Source organism: Python bivittatus, unplaced genomic scaffold (assembly GCF_059951505.1).
Source record: "Python bivittatus isolate LINGU-HERP-01145 unplaced genomic scaffold, Pbiv_v1 ctg000330_np1212, whole genome shotgun sequence".
In the NCBI taxonomy this organism is placed as follows: Eukaryota; Metazoa; Chordata; class Lepidosauria; order Squamata; family Pythonidae; genus Python; species Python bivittatus.
This window is the reverse complement of record NW_028277058.1, coordinates 62,331,008-62,346,408: the sequence shown is the minus strand read 5'-3', so window position 1 is coordinate 62,346,408 and position 15,401 is coordinate 62,331,008. Positions and strand designations below refer to the sequence as shown.

Here is a 15,401-nt window from a genome sequence, read left to right as displayed (position 1 = left end):
TAACACAAACCCGCTGGCAGCAGGACGGGCTGAAGAGCTGGGGAAGGCGGGGACATGCCAAATCTCAGTGCGGCATCTACCGGGCTTCATTCACAGCTGAGCCGGGCTAGGCAGTACATCGCCATCTCCAAAACCTTCACCTTTTTTGGTTCGCTCTTGGTGAGAGTTGGAGAAGCCTTCAGATGTGGCCCACTTAATTAGAAATTTTATGGCAGACGAGAAGGAAGCCTCAACACCACACTTGGTTGCTCAGCACAGTGCAAAGAAGTCAGAGAGCTCATATACTGATGCTCCAAGGTGGACAGTCAAGGCCATCAAAGGATACTTTACATAATGGCTCTCCCTATTCTGGGAACAGCTCGTTCCCACCTCTTCAGCCTTTTCCCACCTATACAACTGGAGAAAAGGAAGAGAGGGAAGTGCACCAGGACTGTAAAGCTGGCTCACATCCCAACCTAGGCAGGACAACCAGCTGCGTTCGCAACATGCTTAATCCTACACCCTGGGCAGCAGAACACAATCGCGGTGCTTGTAGGCCATCTCAGGGCGACGGTCTGGGTCACACAATGTGCTAAGACAGTGGCAGGGCTTCCCATCGGACTGCAACCCACAAACTGCTCATATCTTTTAATCTTTGTGCAAGCTCAGCTCAGCTCGGGTGGCCAGAGGCACACAGGATCCAGAACAATGCCCAGCCTCAATCCGCAGGCAACGCGCTCTCCAGCTGGAAGGAACGGCTAACGCTTGGTGGCAACCCGCGAGCCACACAAGGCTAACCTCACCACTCTGGCCCTCACCTGGGCAAAGCATTCCACAGAGCCAACCAGGAAGATCAAGTCCTTCACAAGATCTGACACTCTCATTCGGAACTCTCCAAAGTCATCTGTCTCCTCGGGGATCCCTTCCTAGTGGAGGAATTTGGGAGCAGAAGAGGAGAAAGGATGTCACTCCCAGGACCTCAGCCACCATTGAAACAGAAGCTCAGTGCCTTCAGAAGTTGATTAAGCCTGACCTGAAAATGGCTTCATCGTCTCAGAATGAGGGAGAAATAGCCTGCGCACCCACACTCAAGACTTCCCACTCTCCAAGGAATCTGGGACCCTGTCCACGTTCTCAGAGAAATGTGGCTTCCACAAGCTTGTCCTAGCTCCTGAACCACGGACCAGAGAATGCCTAAACTTAGCACACAAACAGCCCATAGCTGTATCCGGCAGCTGCGTTCACTTAAAAGCACACACAGCCCAAAAGTAGCCCTATTTGGCAATGGTGTTCCTTTAAAAGCACACGTTTTTGCCCACCCTTCACTGTGGCAAACAGTCCAAATTATGCCTTAACAAGCGTCCCTTGTTCTTGTAGCACAAGGGACAGTGGCAGAGTTCTTAGGATTTGAGAACTTTCTATCCAAGATCATTGGCATCTGAGGCTGAGCGAGCATTTTCCACGTGGAATACAGGAGCTCAAAGCCAAGTGCAACATTTAGCCCAGCAGGTTGCCTTTCAACGTTCATAAAATCACAGGCTGCTCAGGGCAGAACAATCCATATTTAGCCTAGGCCAGTGTTTCTCAACCTTGGCGGCTTTAAGCTGTGTGGACTTCAACTCCCAGAATTCCCCAGCCAGCCTGAGTTAAGGTCCACACAGCTTAAAGCCGCCAAGGTTGAGAATCACTGGCCTAGATCAAGCTAGGCATAATGAATTCAAATGTCTCCCTGCAGCATAAGGATTTCTTGTGCAAACAGACTTCTCGTGACTTATATTGACCCAACACCCATCTTGCTCACTGCCTATCTTGAGATAATTAACATTTTCAGTGTATCTGGAAATAAGGTGAATGTTGAACGGGCCTGCAGAAAAAGTCACTGAGGGCAATGAGCTGGACTAAATGGGACGTGCAAAATGGCGCAGGGGAACTCTGAATGTCAAACCAGCATGGGGATCCTGATCTTTCTTTGCCTAAGAGACAAACGAGGGTGAGAAGGTGAGCAGGCTTACGTGGTCGGGGTCCAGCTGACAATGCCGAGCTAGCGCATGGAGAAGCCGCTGAATGTAGGCCTTGAAGATGCTATGGATGATGGCGTCGTCCGTCTTGTACAGGTGCTCTCCCAGCCGGTACCAGAAGTTGAAGGAAATTTCCACCACCTGGGGTCGCAAGGAGCCTTTTTAACTCTCCCCTTCTGGGATAATGCAGCAGCACCCCTCGGCCCTTGGAACTCCCCCAACCTTTCAGGAGGTTCACTGGTTCTACAAGGAAAAGGAAGGCTGGGTGGGGGCTTCCTACCTCATATTGAGGGTGTCCTGCACAGATCAAGAGCAGCTCTATAGTCCGCAGGTCCCCCAGGCCTTGGCCTGGGGTGCAAACAATTTTGTCCAGAAATGTCTCACAGAGTTCTGTGAAGATCCGGCAGTAGTTGAGGACCCTGGAAAGAAGAGGAGATCTCGAGTGGGCAAGCCATGTCAGTAGGTGCCACGGAAAAAATCAGTGCAGATGGGCGACAAGGCAATGCAGGGGAGGAGGTTAATTCATTCCCTTACTTAACAATTTTTCCTGATTCTGCCTCTATACCCCGTGGGCATTTCCCTCATTGGACTATACAAGATCTGGCTGAAAGGTTCTCTGGAAACACAGGTGGGGAAGATCCAGAAAAACCATCACAGTCCAAGGAGCAGGAATAGATTAGGTGGGTGCAGCCTGATCCAGAATTTCTTCAGTATAGCTACCCCCACCTCTCTACCATTCCTAGGTTATTTGGAATTAATGGGAGTTGCTGTCAGCCCTATGAGGCTGAGACTAAGAAACAAGTGCCATATAGATCAAGACTACTTTGATTGTAACAGCTCTAAGAACAGAATCTCACAGGACCCCCCCTCTTTATCTTTGTGAGAACTAGACAAGGGCTTGCCTGAGATGTTTTTTCAAGTTATTTCCTTGGCTTGGACTCAAGCCTTCTTACCTGACCATTGCCTTGGTAGTGGAACCATTGGAGGCAGACATGTTTCTCTTTTTTATAGTTATCTTCAACGCAAATTTATTTTCTTTTCAGAAATATGTGGGTTGGTAAGAATCAGATAATGTGTTACTTAACAGGAGAGGGACTTCCAAGTGCAAATGGTCAAAATAAACTTTTTTTTTTCAGGAAACCGTAGCTAAGATTTGAAAAGCCCTAGAGTTGGTTCTGGTGAACCTGAGAGCCAGATGTTGGCTTGATTCTCAATCCACATTTAAAGGAGTTTCAAAACCAGGCTAAGGTGGCCAAAATGGGTATTGGAGGGGGGTTCCATTCACAATCTATGTAGGCCCCTTCTGGGAACATCTCCTTGAATCCAGACCCAATTTCTTTTCTTGTCAGCAACTGAGATTGGAAGTTCGGCAGAGCCACACCCTGGACCTTCACTTGCCTGAACATCTTGCTATCAAACACTTCCCAGCAACAGGGACTGGGCCCAGGGCCTCCTGGCTACTCACTTGTCCAAATCCTCTCGGGCCACGGCCATGTGGTAAGCTGTCTCCAGTGTCAGAACGCCCTGGAAGAGCTGCAGTGCTAGGGGAAGGTTGGTCTCCACGTTCTCGATGGCGTAAAGAGCGGAGCAGACACAGTCCGATGCTGCTTCATGCAGGTTGGACGACGTCTTGTCCTGTTGCTGAAAGGCATCCCACCCGGAGATCTTGTTTAATCCTCCCGCAGGGATCTCGGCGAACGTTGAGCCTGCTTTCCCACGCCCCAAGATTACCTGACTAGCTGTGGTTATTCACACTTTCCTGCCACTTTGTATCTACTGAGTACATAGAAACAATCCAGATGGTGGCCAGGCCAGATGTGCCCAGGACGGAGAAGGCCGATCGCAAACCTGTATCCAATCCCTAATGGCCTCACAACCAAGGACGCTAGATTCCCACTGAGTCTCATTAGCCAGACTAATTGCAAGGAAAAAGGGATCTGATCAGAGAAATTTGGAAACTGGATATGTTTACATAAGCCCCATGTTATCAGGGCATGTGTTACGATGGAGTCCTTTGATCCTCTTCCTAACTGTCTCTTGACACAGGGGAGATGTTGTCACCCATTTCCCCCTAAGGAGGAAGGAATGTCCATCTGTTCTGGTCCTACAACATGTCTGCCAACGTCCATTCCCACCCCCAGGCTTAGAGAGCTGCACCACATCTTGCTTCTCAGCAGAGAGGACCCAGCTGCCCCTCCGAGTGTTGAGACTGGGGACCCCAGGAAACGCACCAGAACCTCAAAGAGCAGAGAGAGTAATTTGCTGTTGGCCATGAAGGTGCTGTCAAGAACGCCCAGGTTGAACCAGCTTCCCAGACATCGGAAGATCTTGATGAGCATCTTCTCATCGTTACCTGCCTTCTCCACACAGGTCACCTGCAGGACAGAACAAGAACCCTGGGCTCAGCTTCCCTCAAAGAACATGCACAATAGCCATGGCACACACGCTAAGGCATGATGCGCTTTACCTAGCTTTACCTTAGAAGATTATATAAATTCAGCCACGGTGGTGTGCCTACCCTGTTAACATGTAACCATCTGTGGTTCACTGGACAAATCCAGGGCTTAGCAAGATAGATGAACGCAATCTGCAGCTTTAATACCACTGAACACAACTGGTTTTCATTTAACCTGTTGTGTGAATGCTACCAACTGTTGCATATTCATGGCTGAACACATCACAGATTAATGGGCTGTGGGAAGCCAACCCCTGAGAAGCAATGTAGCATCTAAGCAAGGGATGAGGTTCATGTGGAAAAACTAGCCAAGCTTTTACCTCTTCCAATTCTCTGAGAAAAAGTAACACTACTGTGCCACCAAAACAGATGCAAAGCCATGTACAATGAACCTCTCTGAGCATATGCATAGAGCCTTTTTTCCAATATGTGAAAACTGCAGCCTGGATACCAACACATGTCAAATAAAGCACTGGGTTTCCTTCCAGGAAACCCGCAGAATGTCCACACAGGGTTCACTCAAGACCAGAGAAACAGGCTCCTGCACTGGACTTTAACCCGTATTGCCCCCACAGTCAACTGCCGTGCTACCAGAGGCTGAGGGGAGCTGCAGTCAGTTCGTTTGCAAGGCCCCACGCTTTACATCATCGTGAACTCAAAGAAGAGCAACCCATCCATCCAGAGGGCATGACCACGACCAGCAGCTCCTGGCTCAGTGGCTGACGCTGGGCCCTGCTGAACTGGATTAAGCCAGGCCCCAGCAGGGAGCAACACTCGCTGCTGCTCCCCCAGGAGCAGACGACCCACAAGCACGGAGGAAGCACTGCCTTCATCTCAGTCATCTTCAGACCAACGTTTTCAGGAAGGCTGCTATGAAGCCTGCCAGGAGCCTCCATCCCTATCCTCCGCTAGGGAACAGCTGGTGGCTCTTCAGGAAACTGCAAGAATTTTCCAGGGATGTCCAGTTTGCGGTTTTCCAAATACTTTAATGCCATTAGGGACCAACGTAAAACTCTGGCTGGGTTCACACAGCATGCTACTACACAGACCTCTGTGGCCTGGTCCACACAAAAAGATGAGCCAGAGCCAAAGCCAAACCAACCACGCGATGGTTTAGTATGTTGTCTGAACCAGGACCTGGCTCCCGGCTGCCTGCTTCCAGAAGCTGAACAGTAATCAGTCCCTGCTCCTTAAGAGCTTTATCAGGGATAGCATTGAGTCAACCATGGCTGATCTGGAAAATTTAGTCCCTGGATGGGAGACTACCAGGAAATCCCAGGACTGTAGGTTAGACTGAGAAGATGAAAAAACATCCTGCAAAAAAGGCAAGGATGAACTCTTTCTGTAGCGTTGCCAAGAAAACTACATACACATCCCTGAAGGAGCCAGAATCAAGTACAAATGAAAAAAGCCTTTTCATTTATGAGCTCATCTACCCAAAGAAATGGAGCCAGTATAATCCCACTTTATGCTTTAAGCCACACTCTTAATTTTATGGCAGACCAAGGAACCCAGCTCCAGATCTTCCCAACTTCTACATTTCTTCCTCTTCTGGGTTCGTTGTCTCTCTGCAAGAAGCTTCAGTTGGGTTGCCATTACTGCTTCAACCCGACACTCACCAGCAGAGAGACCACTGTGCTGGAGTAGAAGGCCAAGTCTTCTATGATCTCGGTGCGGCGGTTGGCGCCAATGCGCAAGGAACGGCTGTGGACCTCCTCGGGTAACACCGTCAGGATCTCCAGCAAGAAGGGCAGGGATGTCACGTCATTATTGTACCTGATATCCCAAAAGAGGTGAGAAGATATGAAAAGGTCACAGGAAGAGGCCAGGACTCTTGACAGGCACAACAGGCCTTCCAAAAGCAATGCAGACAACCAACTCGAGGTTCCCACCCCTCAATGACACTCTGTTCCCAAGCCCAACTCAAAGCATTGCCCTTTAAGGCCACAATCTATATATGCCTTGAGGACTTCCAAAGAATCAAATGCTCTCATGTGATTCAATCTGCCCCACTTAGATCTTCTGGCCCACCTTCCAGCACCATCTGAGGTTGCTTGGCTAGGACAATGGAGAAGGCCTTTTCACAGGCGGTGCAGACATGCAGGAACAGATCTCTAGGACTGTTGAACCAACCTCAACCTTATGCCCTTGAGACCCAGTGGGTACCTCCCAGCCACATGTTGCTGGACACATTAGCTGGGAGCTCTAATTCAACCCATCTGAGGTTGGGAAAGAGTAACTCAGTTTTCCATCTCAGCATTCAGAAAGACTGGAAAACAACCAGCTTAGAAAACTCCAGCTATGAGGCAGTCTAGAAATACAGCAATTTAAAATGCTGTCAAATTGGAGCTAAGCAGGGATGCTGCTATGCCTCTAAGCTTCAACATTTGCTCCAGCGATGTTCTTGGAAACAACCCCTCAAAAAGCCATCTGCTCTAAAGCCCATGGGTGCTCACAGAGCAAGCTGCCCTTTGGGTTCCCCTCTGCTCCTCAGATCACTGCCACAAGACCCTGACTCAGCCTGCGCTTTAATCAGCTGTCCGGGGTGGGGGACAAGATCTGAAAAGCGGGTGACTTACTTTTCAACCAGTGTGTGCACACAGCCCTTCCAAGAGGCCATCTGCAAGGCAAGGTCTGCTATGGCTAACGCGAGCTGTATTGGGGGTGGGGGGGTGGGGGGGAGAGAAAGAGAAGGCAGGAGAACACAAGGCTCGGGGAGCACAGTCAGCAAGAGGAGCCCCTCCCCACGCAGAACAAATTCCCAGAACGAGATTGTTGCTGGACCAGACAGACCACACCAGCCTGTCCAGCCCACGTTGAACAGTGACTCCCAGAGGCCCACGAAGGCACCCAGCAAAAGGGCCGGAGAGACAGGCCACCTCCAGAAGCATCTCTCAGCTGCCAAGGCTAATGAGTTCCACTAGCGACCGTGCCCTCCATATACCTGTGCACAGCGCTGGCCGCTTACCTGGGTGACAATGACGGGGGACATATCTTTCAAGTTCTGGATGTGGGAAAGCAAGGAATCTCGGAGTGAGACGTGTGAATCGGTCGGGAGCTCATAGAACGAGGTCTGGATTTTCATCTTCATGGTTTGCGCTGCGAAGTAGCAAGATTCCACATCCTGCTGGATCTGCAGCAACTGATCTGAGATCTCCCAGGCGTGAACCTTTTGGCAGGGGGGCGGGGAGGGAGATGCCATCAGGACACAAAGGGCAAGCAAGACACGAACAACAGCCAGCATTCTCAAGCTGCACTGGAGTTCTTTTGCAGAACTCCCAGCAAGGTCTCAGCCAGGCCTTCCCAGATCTCCCAAATATCCTACAGAAATGTCCTTGTGGCCCTTAAAAACCAACACATTTACTTATTTATTTATTTAATGTATTAATCAAATTTATATGGCCATCCATCTCACAAAAAGTGACTCTGGGTGGCATACCACAAGCCAATAAAACAATAAATATATAAAACCAACATTGCCTAAAAGACATAATATAGCAATTATTAAAAAGCATTAAAAACCATAAAAGCAGAACTAAAACAGAAAAAAAAGGGATGTTAATACCACTGGAGCCGCCTCACTAATTCCCCCGTCCCCTGGGGTCCCCAGGCCTGCTGGCACAACCAAGTCTTGAGGGACCTTCGGAAGGTCAACCGTGATGGAGCCAACCCCACCTCAGGGGGGAGAAGATTCCACAGCACAGGCCCCACAGCAGAGAAGGCCCACCGCCTAGGGCCCCCCAAACATACCTCCCTAGACAACGGAACCCGTAATGCTCCCACTCTGCTGGATCTAATGGGACAGGCAGATGAAACTGGGAAGAGATTTCAGGGTTCACACACTTTCATGGAGCATCAGCTTCATGCTGGACAACCAGGAAAACTTACTAGGTGAGGAGGGGGAGGGACTGCTCTGAAAACTGAAGGTTTCAGATTCAAGGCCAGGCTTCTCCAGTTTAAAAGGGGGGAGGGGGGACCTGACCAGTTTAAATCAGCTTGCTCCACTCCACAAGGGTTGGTTTTTAACGTGCAACCTGCCTGCTCCCATAGTTGACTGAAGAATATGGGAGCCAAAGCCTGCAAAACTGGAGGCACCAAGTTGAAGAATGCTGGAACAACAAAGGGTGCCAGATGGAAAAACAAGACTGAACAACAAGGTCCACACATTCCACTAAGCCAAAACACAAAGGTTACAAGTTAGTGCAGAGTGTGAGGCCTCCCCATTTGTTTGCATGCAACCTGGCCCCTCCCATCAGCCCCAGCAAACAGTACAAACTCCCTGGGGGCCCAGGACCGGGCCCTCTGGGGGCCCAAGTGGCCACAGGCTAGATGTCCTCAAGGACGGCTATAAGAAAGCAGAGCTTTTTATCCAGATAAAAGTTTTCACAGGTGGGGCTGACCAGACGACTCTAGGGCTCCAGGGAAAGATTTATTTCCCTCTGCCCCACATGCAGGAAAAATTCCCCAGGCTAAACAGTGCTCTGAAGAGAAAGGATCAAGGGCCTTGCACAAGAGCTGCGGAGCTCAGACCTTCCTGGGTGTTCATCCCCACACCCTGTAAAGGCCCCGCCTCTATCTCTGGAGGGCCAGTGTGGCAAATTGGGGACAGGGCTGGCCACCCCTGAGGAGTCGCTGGTTCTAGTCCCCCTCGGCCATGGAAGCTCGGTTCCCTGGGCCAGTCCCTTTCTTAGTTCAACTTCACAGGGTTGCTGTGGGGAAATATGAGAAGAGGTGGCTTTCCAAATGCCACCCTGAGCTCCTGAAAGAAAGGTGGAATATAAATCAAACAAATAAATAGAGAAGTCACTACTTTTAGCACAGGGGTTGCTTTTCCTCAGCACCCATAATGGAATATTTGGTGGTCCAATGTTTGTCCCCAAAAGCATCAACGGTATCTGAATAGAGCAAAGCATGATCGCAAATGCCAAAACTAACACCCTTCCATTTCACATGCCATTCAGCTGTGGTAATGCAGTGGGGAAAGCTGCACCAATTAGCTCTTAGTCCTCTTTAAAACAAGAGAGTTCACATCTAAAAGTGAATATGTGTAGCTCAGGGTTGAACTGTGGAGTCCGTGGGTTTTTCTGAGCTTGGTTGTTTTCTTGCAAATGTTTCATTACCAGCTAGGTCACATGCACTGAAGATGTTACCTAGTTGGGTAATGAAACGTTTGCAAGAAAACAACCAAGCTCAGAGAACCCCACGGACTCCACAGTTCACATCTGCAAAGATGCTTCCTTCGTTCTCTCTGAAACAGATCTATCCTACTCCACCCATTATCCCTCCCACGTGAAGAACTTAAGAAGAGCCCTGCTGGATCAGGGCAAGGCCCATCTTACTCCACCATCTGGTTTCTCACAGTGGCCAGCCAGAGACTTCTGGGGGGGGTTCACAAGCAGGACATTGTGTCCCTCCTTCCTTCAGCTCCTGGGGCAAAAATGGGATTTTGATCTTCTAACAGTGTAAAAAGTTTACAGTGAATTCTAAAGTGCTCAGGTGAACAAAGGGAAGCAGCACTCAGAAGAGAAAGACTGAGTGGCAAATGTGAGTCCTGGTTCTTTTAAAAGGTTTCTATCTTGAAAAGTTTAACAAAGTCACCTTGGGATGTTAATTTGCAGCAAGGTCTGCCAAAATTATTCCCAAGGAAAGAGTGGAAATATTGATCAGCTTTCCAATAAGGCAGTCTTGCACTAGAAACACAATATCCAAGCCGCCAGTAAATTGGCAATGAAGAAAGGCGGGGAAGGGGAGAGGAAGAGAGTGACTTACTGAGCTCCAGAACTCAGGAAATGGCTTGTCCTCCCGCCCCGCCCCGCCATCTGAAATTAAAAGTCTTCTCCTTTTTGGCATGTTCAGCTCTCTAACCCAGTGTTTCTCAACCTCTGCTATCTTAAGCTGTGCAGACCTTAACTCCCAGAATTTCCCCAGCCAGCATGCTGGCTGGGGAAATTCTGGGAGTTGAAGTCCGCACAGCTTAAAGTCGTGGAGGTTGAGAAACACTGCTCTAACCTTTCCTCCCTCAAAGTTGGTTCTTACTTACCTCAGAGAAACCTGTGCCCTGCACATACATGCTAGAATCACATGTGAAAGATCCTGAGACCCTGCCCCCAAACTTGATAGTAGACAACACTGAAATACATTTAAGGAATTCCATCTTTCAAACAGGATCCAAGCTCAACCTTCTCCAATTTTTTGTATAGTTCTTCTGAAAGACCAGGTTAGGGATAGACTGGCATGGAGAGAATCTATGCGGTCATTAGGAGTTGGAAACAACTTGATGGCACATAATCAGTCAATCAATCAATCAATCAATCAATCAATCAATCAAAAGGAAGCACTTAGAGCCTCTTGATGAATCTGAACAATACGTTTCTCTGCAAGCACCAAATGCTTGCACAGGGGGGTGGACGTATTTTCTGTCTGAAACACCAAGTCAAGAATGGAGAACCTATGGCCATCCAGATGTTGCTGAAGGACAAGTCACAGCACCCCTCACCATGGGCCATGTTTACCACAGCTTCTGGGATACAACAGCTGGAAGGCTACAGGCTTCCCAAACTTGCACCAGCTGACCATGTGAAGATTGCAGACAGACACCTGAAAGCCAATTCTTGCTAGGCGAGCCAGAAGAACGTTCCTTTTCCTTATGACTGGAAGCCAGATCTCTGAAGGAGGGCAGGGCCCTTGCCAACTCCTGCTTGCCCCAACAATTACAGAGGAGCTTGGCCAAGAAAATATTTGTTCTCACACTTTCTACGTGGACTGGTGGCATAACTCAGTTTTCTGGCATCAGGCAAATTAAACAGTGGAATAACACTGTTAACATTCTTGCCATAAGAGGTCAAGATCGAAAGGCACCATTTATACCCCAGCACAGCCCAAATCTGTGCTTGCCAATTGCCCCATATTTCCAAGAGGACTGCTGCTTACTCCTGCGTTCTTCATAAATGCTGTGAAGAACTCAAGATGTGTATTCCAAAGCAACATTTCTCAAATTCTGCTCTCGCACCAGCCACTGAAAGCTGATCTGGCCAGTCAACTTTACACCAGGTCCTGGATGAGATGATTAACAGGGCCCTCAGATAAACAGTGTCAGAGACAGCTGCCTTGAAGATCCAAAACCCATCCAGTCAGGTTTCTCAACAGGGCAACACAAATCGTTTTATTAACTATCCCTAGCATTTTGAGGTTGGCAGCAGGACTCTACAATCAACATTTGTTTGAAGAAACATGCAAGGACTAAAACATAATTGAGGCCAAGCCCCTGTGATGAATTTCCAAATGGTCAGCCCTGCATTTGCAGCAAAAAAAAAAAGCAATCATCATTTGACACCCTAAGTAATTCATTCTAGCAAAGCTTTCATGGTCTACCGCCCACAAAATCCATGAGGCATAATGCTGAGATGATAACATCTATATCAGTGTTTGTCAAAGTTGTGAACTTTAAGATGTGTGGACCTCAACTTCCAGAATTCCCCAGCCGGCCATGCCAGCTGGGGAATTCTGGGACTTCAAGTCCACACATCTTAAAGTTGACAACATTGAGAAACACTGATCTACATGTTCCCAAGGTTGGCCAGATGAGAAAGTAATAAACAGCAGGTACCTTCTGTGTTTCACTTCTCCAACCTCACTGCTTAATATTTCTCACAGAACTACCAATGTGTTTGTGTGTCTCTGCCCACAAAAGACACGTGTGTGTGTATATAAACACACACTCCTATCTCCAGTCAGTATCCCATGTATCTGATGGTCAAGTGGAGTTCCCAAAGCACTCCTTTTCAAAGTGCACGAGGACTCCAGTTTGTGTAACTAAAACAATCACAGATCTTGCCTCTATTTCCCTTCTCTTCTTCCCTTCCTTGTCACATTTTCTCAACAGTAAGCTTCTTGGGTGCAGGGACCAATCCTACTCAACTTTGTAACGTTACTGTCAACACGGGCTGTGCAACATAAAGAATAAAAAGGCCTATCCTACCAAGGAACAAGAAAATCTTAGGTTTGGCAAGGCCTGAGGAATTCTGAGGCTGGATCAGAGGAAAGAGGCCTTGGTGCCAAACAGGTGTCTTTCTTCATCTCACTTCCCTAGCTGTAAGGTGAGAAGAAGGAGAGCCTCACCTGACTGGCACAGAGCAATGGGCCACTGAGTTCAGCCTCTCTTCTGAGACTGCCATATGGGAAACATGCAAGCAAACATACAGCCATGATCCAACAGCCCCCTCGGCAGACAATGAGATTAACAGGGGCAGAACCATGTAGCCGACCTCCTCACTGCTGCCTCTGGTTGCTGCCAACTGATCCAGTCTTCACCTATTTTAACTAACCCTTTTTAAACTGCTCTGATCAAAGGGCAGTTCTACCCATCAGAGTTTTTGTGATTGTGAATTATGTCGGCTAATGTCTCATGGGAAAAAGGAGGGATCATAAAGTCTTTGCAGAGCAAAAGTGCTACAGAAGGGAACAAAGCAAAAATGTCAGGCAGAACAGAGAAAAAAATTAACTACACACTTGGCATTTTTAAAACCTTGATAATCTTCCTCTCATCCATACATAGATACACACATGCACACACAGAGCTGCTAATCTTTCACTCTGATAGCTGAGCCTCCTTCGTCCAATACATCATTTTAAAAAACACAATCCATGGCGTTGGATTTCCTTCCTACAACATAAAAAGGGCTCCAATCAGACCTTAATATGCCCTTGTCTTATTTACACTTCTAGAAGAACTTGGTGAGATAGCTTGACTATGAAGGTACATGTTTGCAACTTCCAAGGAGTCCAAATTCCACCCCAGAGGATAACCTTGAGACCTGCTATCGCCTTTGATTAGGAGAGTGGAACAAGAGGGGACCTCAAAGGCTGCACTGGCTTTACCTAATCACAGGTTCAGTGCCAGGTACCTCTAATCGAAGTATTATATATTAGGCCGGCATAGTGCTTCAGATTTATCTCCAAATGATGCTTTGGAGGGTAAATGTGGCACCTGTCTGCAACATCTTCAAACAGTTGTGCCTTTGCCCAAGATTAGGAGGCACAATCCCAGGGAGATGCAGCTGTTTTAAAATGCTGCAGACAGTGCTGCAGTCATACTTCTGCATGCTCCAAAGAACCACCTAAAGTCACTTTGCTGATTGAGGGACAGGAAGGAAGGAAGGAAGGAAGGAAGGAAGGAAGGAAGGAAGGAAGGAAGGAAGGAAGGAAGGAAGGAAGGAAGGAAGGAAGGAAGGAAGGAAGGAAGGAAGGAAGGAAGGAAGGAAGGAAGGAAGGAAGGAAGGAAGGAAGGAAGGAAGGAAGGAAGGAAGGAAGGAAGGAAGGAAGGAAGGAAGGAAGGAAGGAAGGAAGGAAGGAAGGAAGGAAGGAAGGAAGGAAGGAAGGAAGGAAGGAAGGTTGGAAGGTTGGAAGGAAGGTTGGAAGGAAGGTTGGAAGGTTGGTTGGTTGGTTGGTTGGTTGGTTGGTTGGTTGGTTCTGGGAATCAAAATTGAAGCACTGTCCACTTCTAATGCATATTTGAAGGCATATTCAGGCCTTTGAAAGAATTCAACCCAAAAGGCCAAAATGTTGACAGCTATCCTAAAAATAGCTTGATTCAACAGATATACGCAGATAATTCAAATATCCAATTCCCAGACAGGGAATTTAACTTCTCCCTTCAATTTCTCTGTCCCAAAGGATTGTCTCCCTATTCACATTATAAAGGACAGGGAGGGTGGGCACATCAAAGCACTTGGCTGACCCAAAATTTACAAGTTTTAAGGCTGTCTCTAAGCTCTGAATTATTTTCTCAGTATTTTCCCCCCATGAGGCTCTTGGAAAAGGTCAGCTACAGGAAAAGATATTTCAAAATTTTAGCACAGATATCTTGCAACGTTTTGCTCAAGAGACCCCAAGGACTTATCTGTAACTTGAAAGCAGAGATCATGCAAGAGGAAGTAGTTGCAGACTATACAGAATCCATTTCGCTAACTTTGACAGCTATGCCACACCTGCCAACTTGGACTTTTTAGTCCCTGTCTGTGCATCTCCAGAAATCAGATCTTGGCAGTACTAGAGACATAAATCAAAGTGAGTTTCCATGCCAAAAGGGCACTCTGTAAGGCGCCTAACCCAGCCCTGGGTTAGGCGCCTTAAAGAGTCATTCTCATACTATTCATACCTCCTACTTTTTTCTGTGGGGAGCCCCAATGGGCATTTAATACTGAGAGCACAAGGTTCACAAGTCCTGCTCATTGCTGCTATATCGAAGCACAAATAAATGAACAATGAATCTCCAGTGCAAGAGTATTCTCTGAATAGTAAGTAAATAAATATATTAGTGGTTAAAGGCTCTGGACTAGAAGCTGGGCACCCATGAGTTCAAATCCTATCTTAAGCATGGAACTCAACTGAGTGACTCTGGGCCAGTTACTCCCTCTTAGCCCTAGGAAGGAGGAGGCATGGGCAAACTACTTCTGAAAATATTGCCAAGGAAACTATAGGGACTTCTCCATGTAGTCACCTGGAGTCAAGACTAATTTGAAGGCACCTATAAATAAATAATTAAATCACTTCTCTCATGCACATATGGATAGGTAAATAAGTGTGTGTGCACACATATACAGCATACACAAAATTTAGAGGGTGCCCAGAATCATTTGGAGTAGGGGGCCTCTAAATTAAATGAATACACCAATAACTAGGGGAGCCAGTGTGGTGCAGTAGTTAAAGTGTTAGTTGAACACTGAAAAAAACCAGGTTCAAGCCTTGCCTCAGCCACAGATCATCACTGGGTGACTTTGAGTCAGTCATTCTCTCTCAGCCTAGATTACCTTACAGGTTGTTGTGGGATTAAAATGAAGAAAGATTTCCATGTCAGTCATCTTGAGCTGAGAGGTAGGACATAAATCCAACAAATTAACAAACGAAACATTTTTTCCCCCAGAAACATGCTAGGGATGGACTGCATTGTC

General features: G+C 47.6%; 1 protein-coding gene across 1 annotated transcript in view; it reads right to left on the bottom strand.

The window, feature by feature from the left end:
• The window catches only part of TNPO3 (transportin 3), a 34,000-nt gene that overhangs the window by 16,726 nt on the left and 1,873 nt on the right, over positions 1–15,401 (bottom strand). The window contains exons 2-9 of the mRNA XM_088141466.1: positions 7,421–7,621; positions 7,032–7,105; positions 6,072–6,228; positions 4,229–4,372; positions 3,463–3,638; positions 2,278–2,416; positions 1,992–2,138; positions 798–905 (exon numbers count right to left, since the gene is read on the bottom strand). Coding sequence (XP_087997592.1) covers positions 798–905; positions 1,992–2,138; positions 2,278–2,416; positions 3,463–3,638; positions 4,229–4,372; positions 6,072–6,228; positions 7,032–7,105; positions 7,421–7,621 — 1,146 coding nt within the window. The remainder of the gene's footprint in view (positions 1–797; positions 906–1,991; positions 2,139–2,277; positions 2,417–3,462; positions 3,639–4,228; positions 4,373–6,071; positions 6,229–7,031; positions 7,106–7,420; positions 7,622–15,401) is intronic.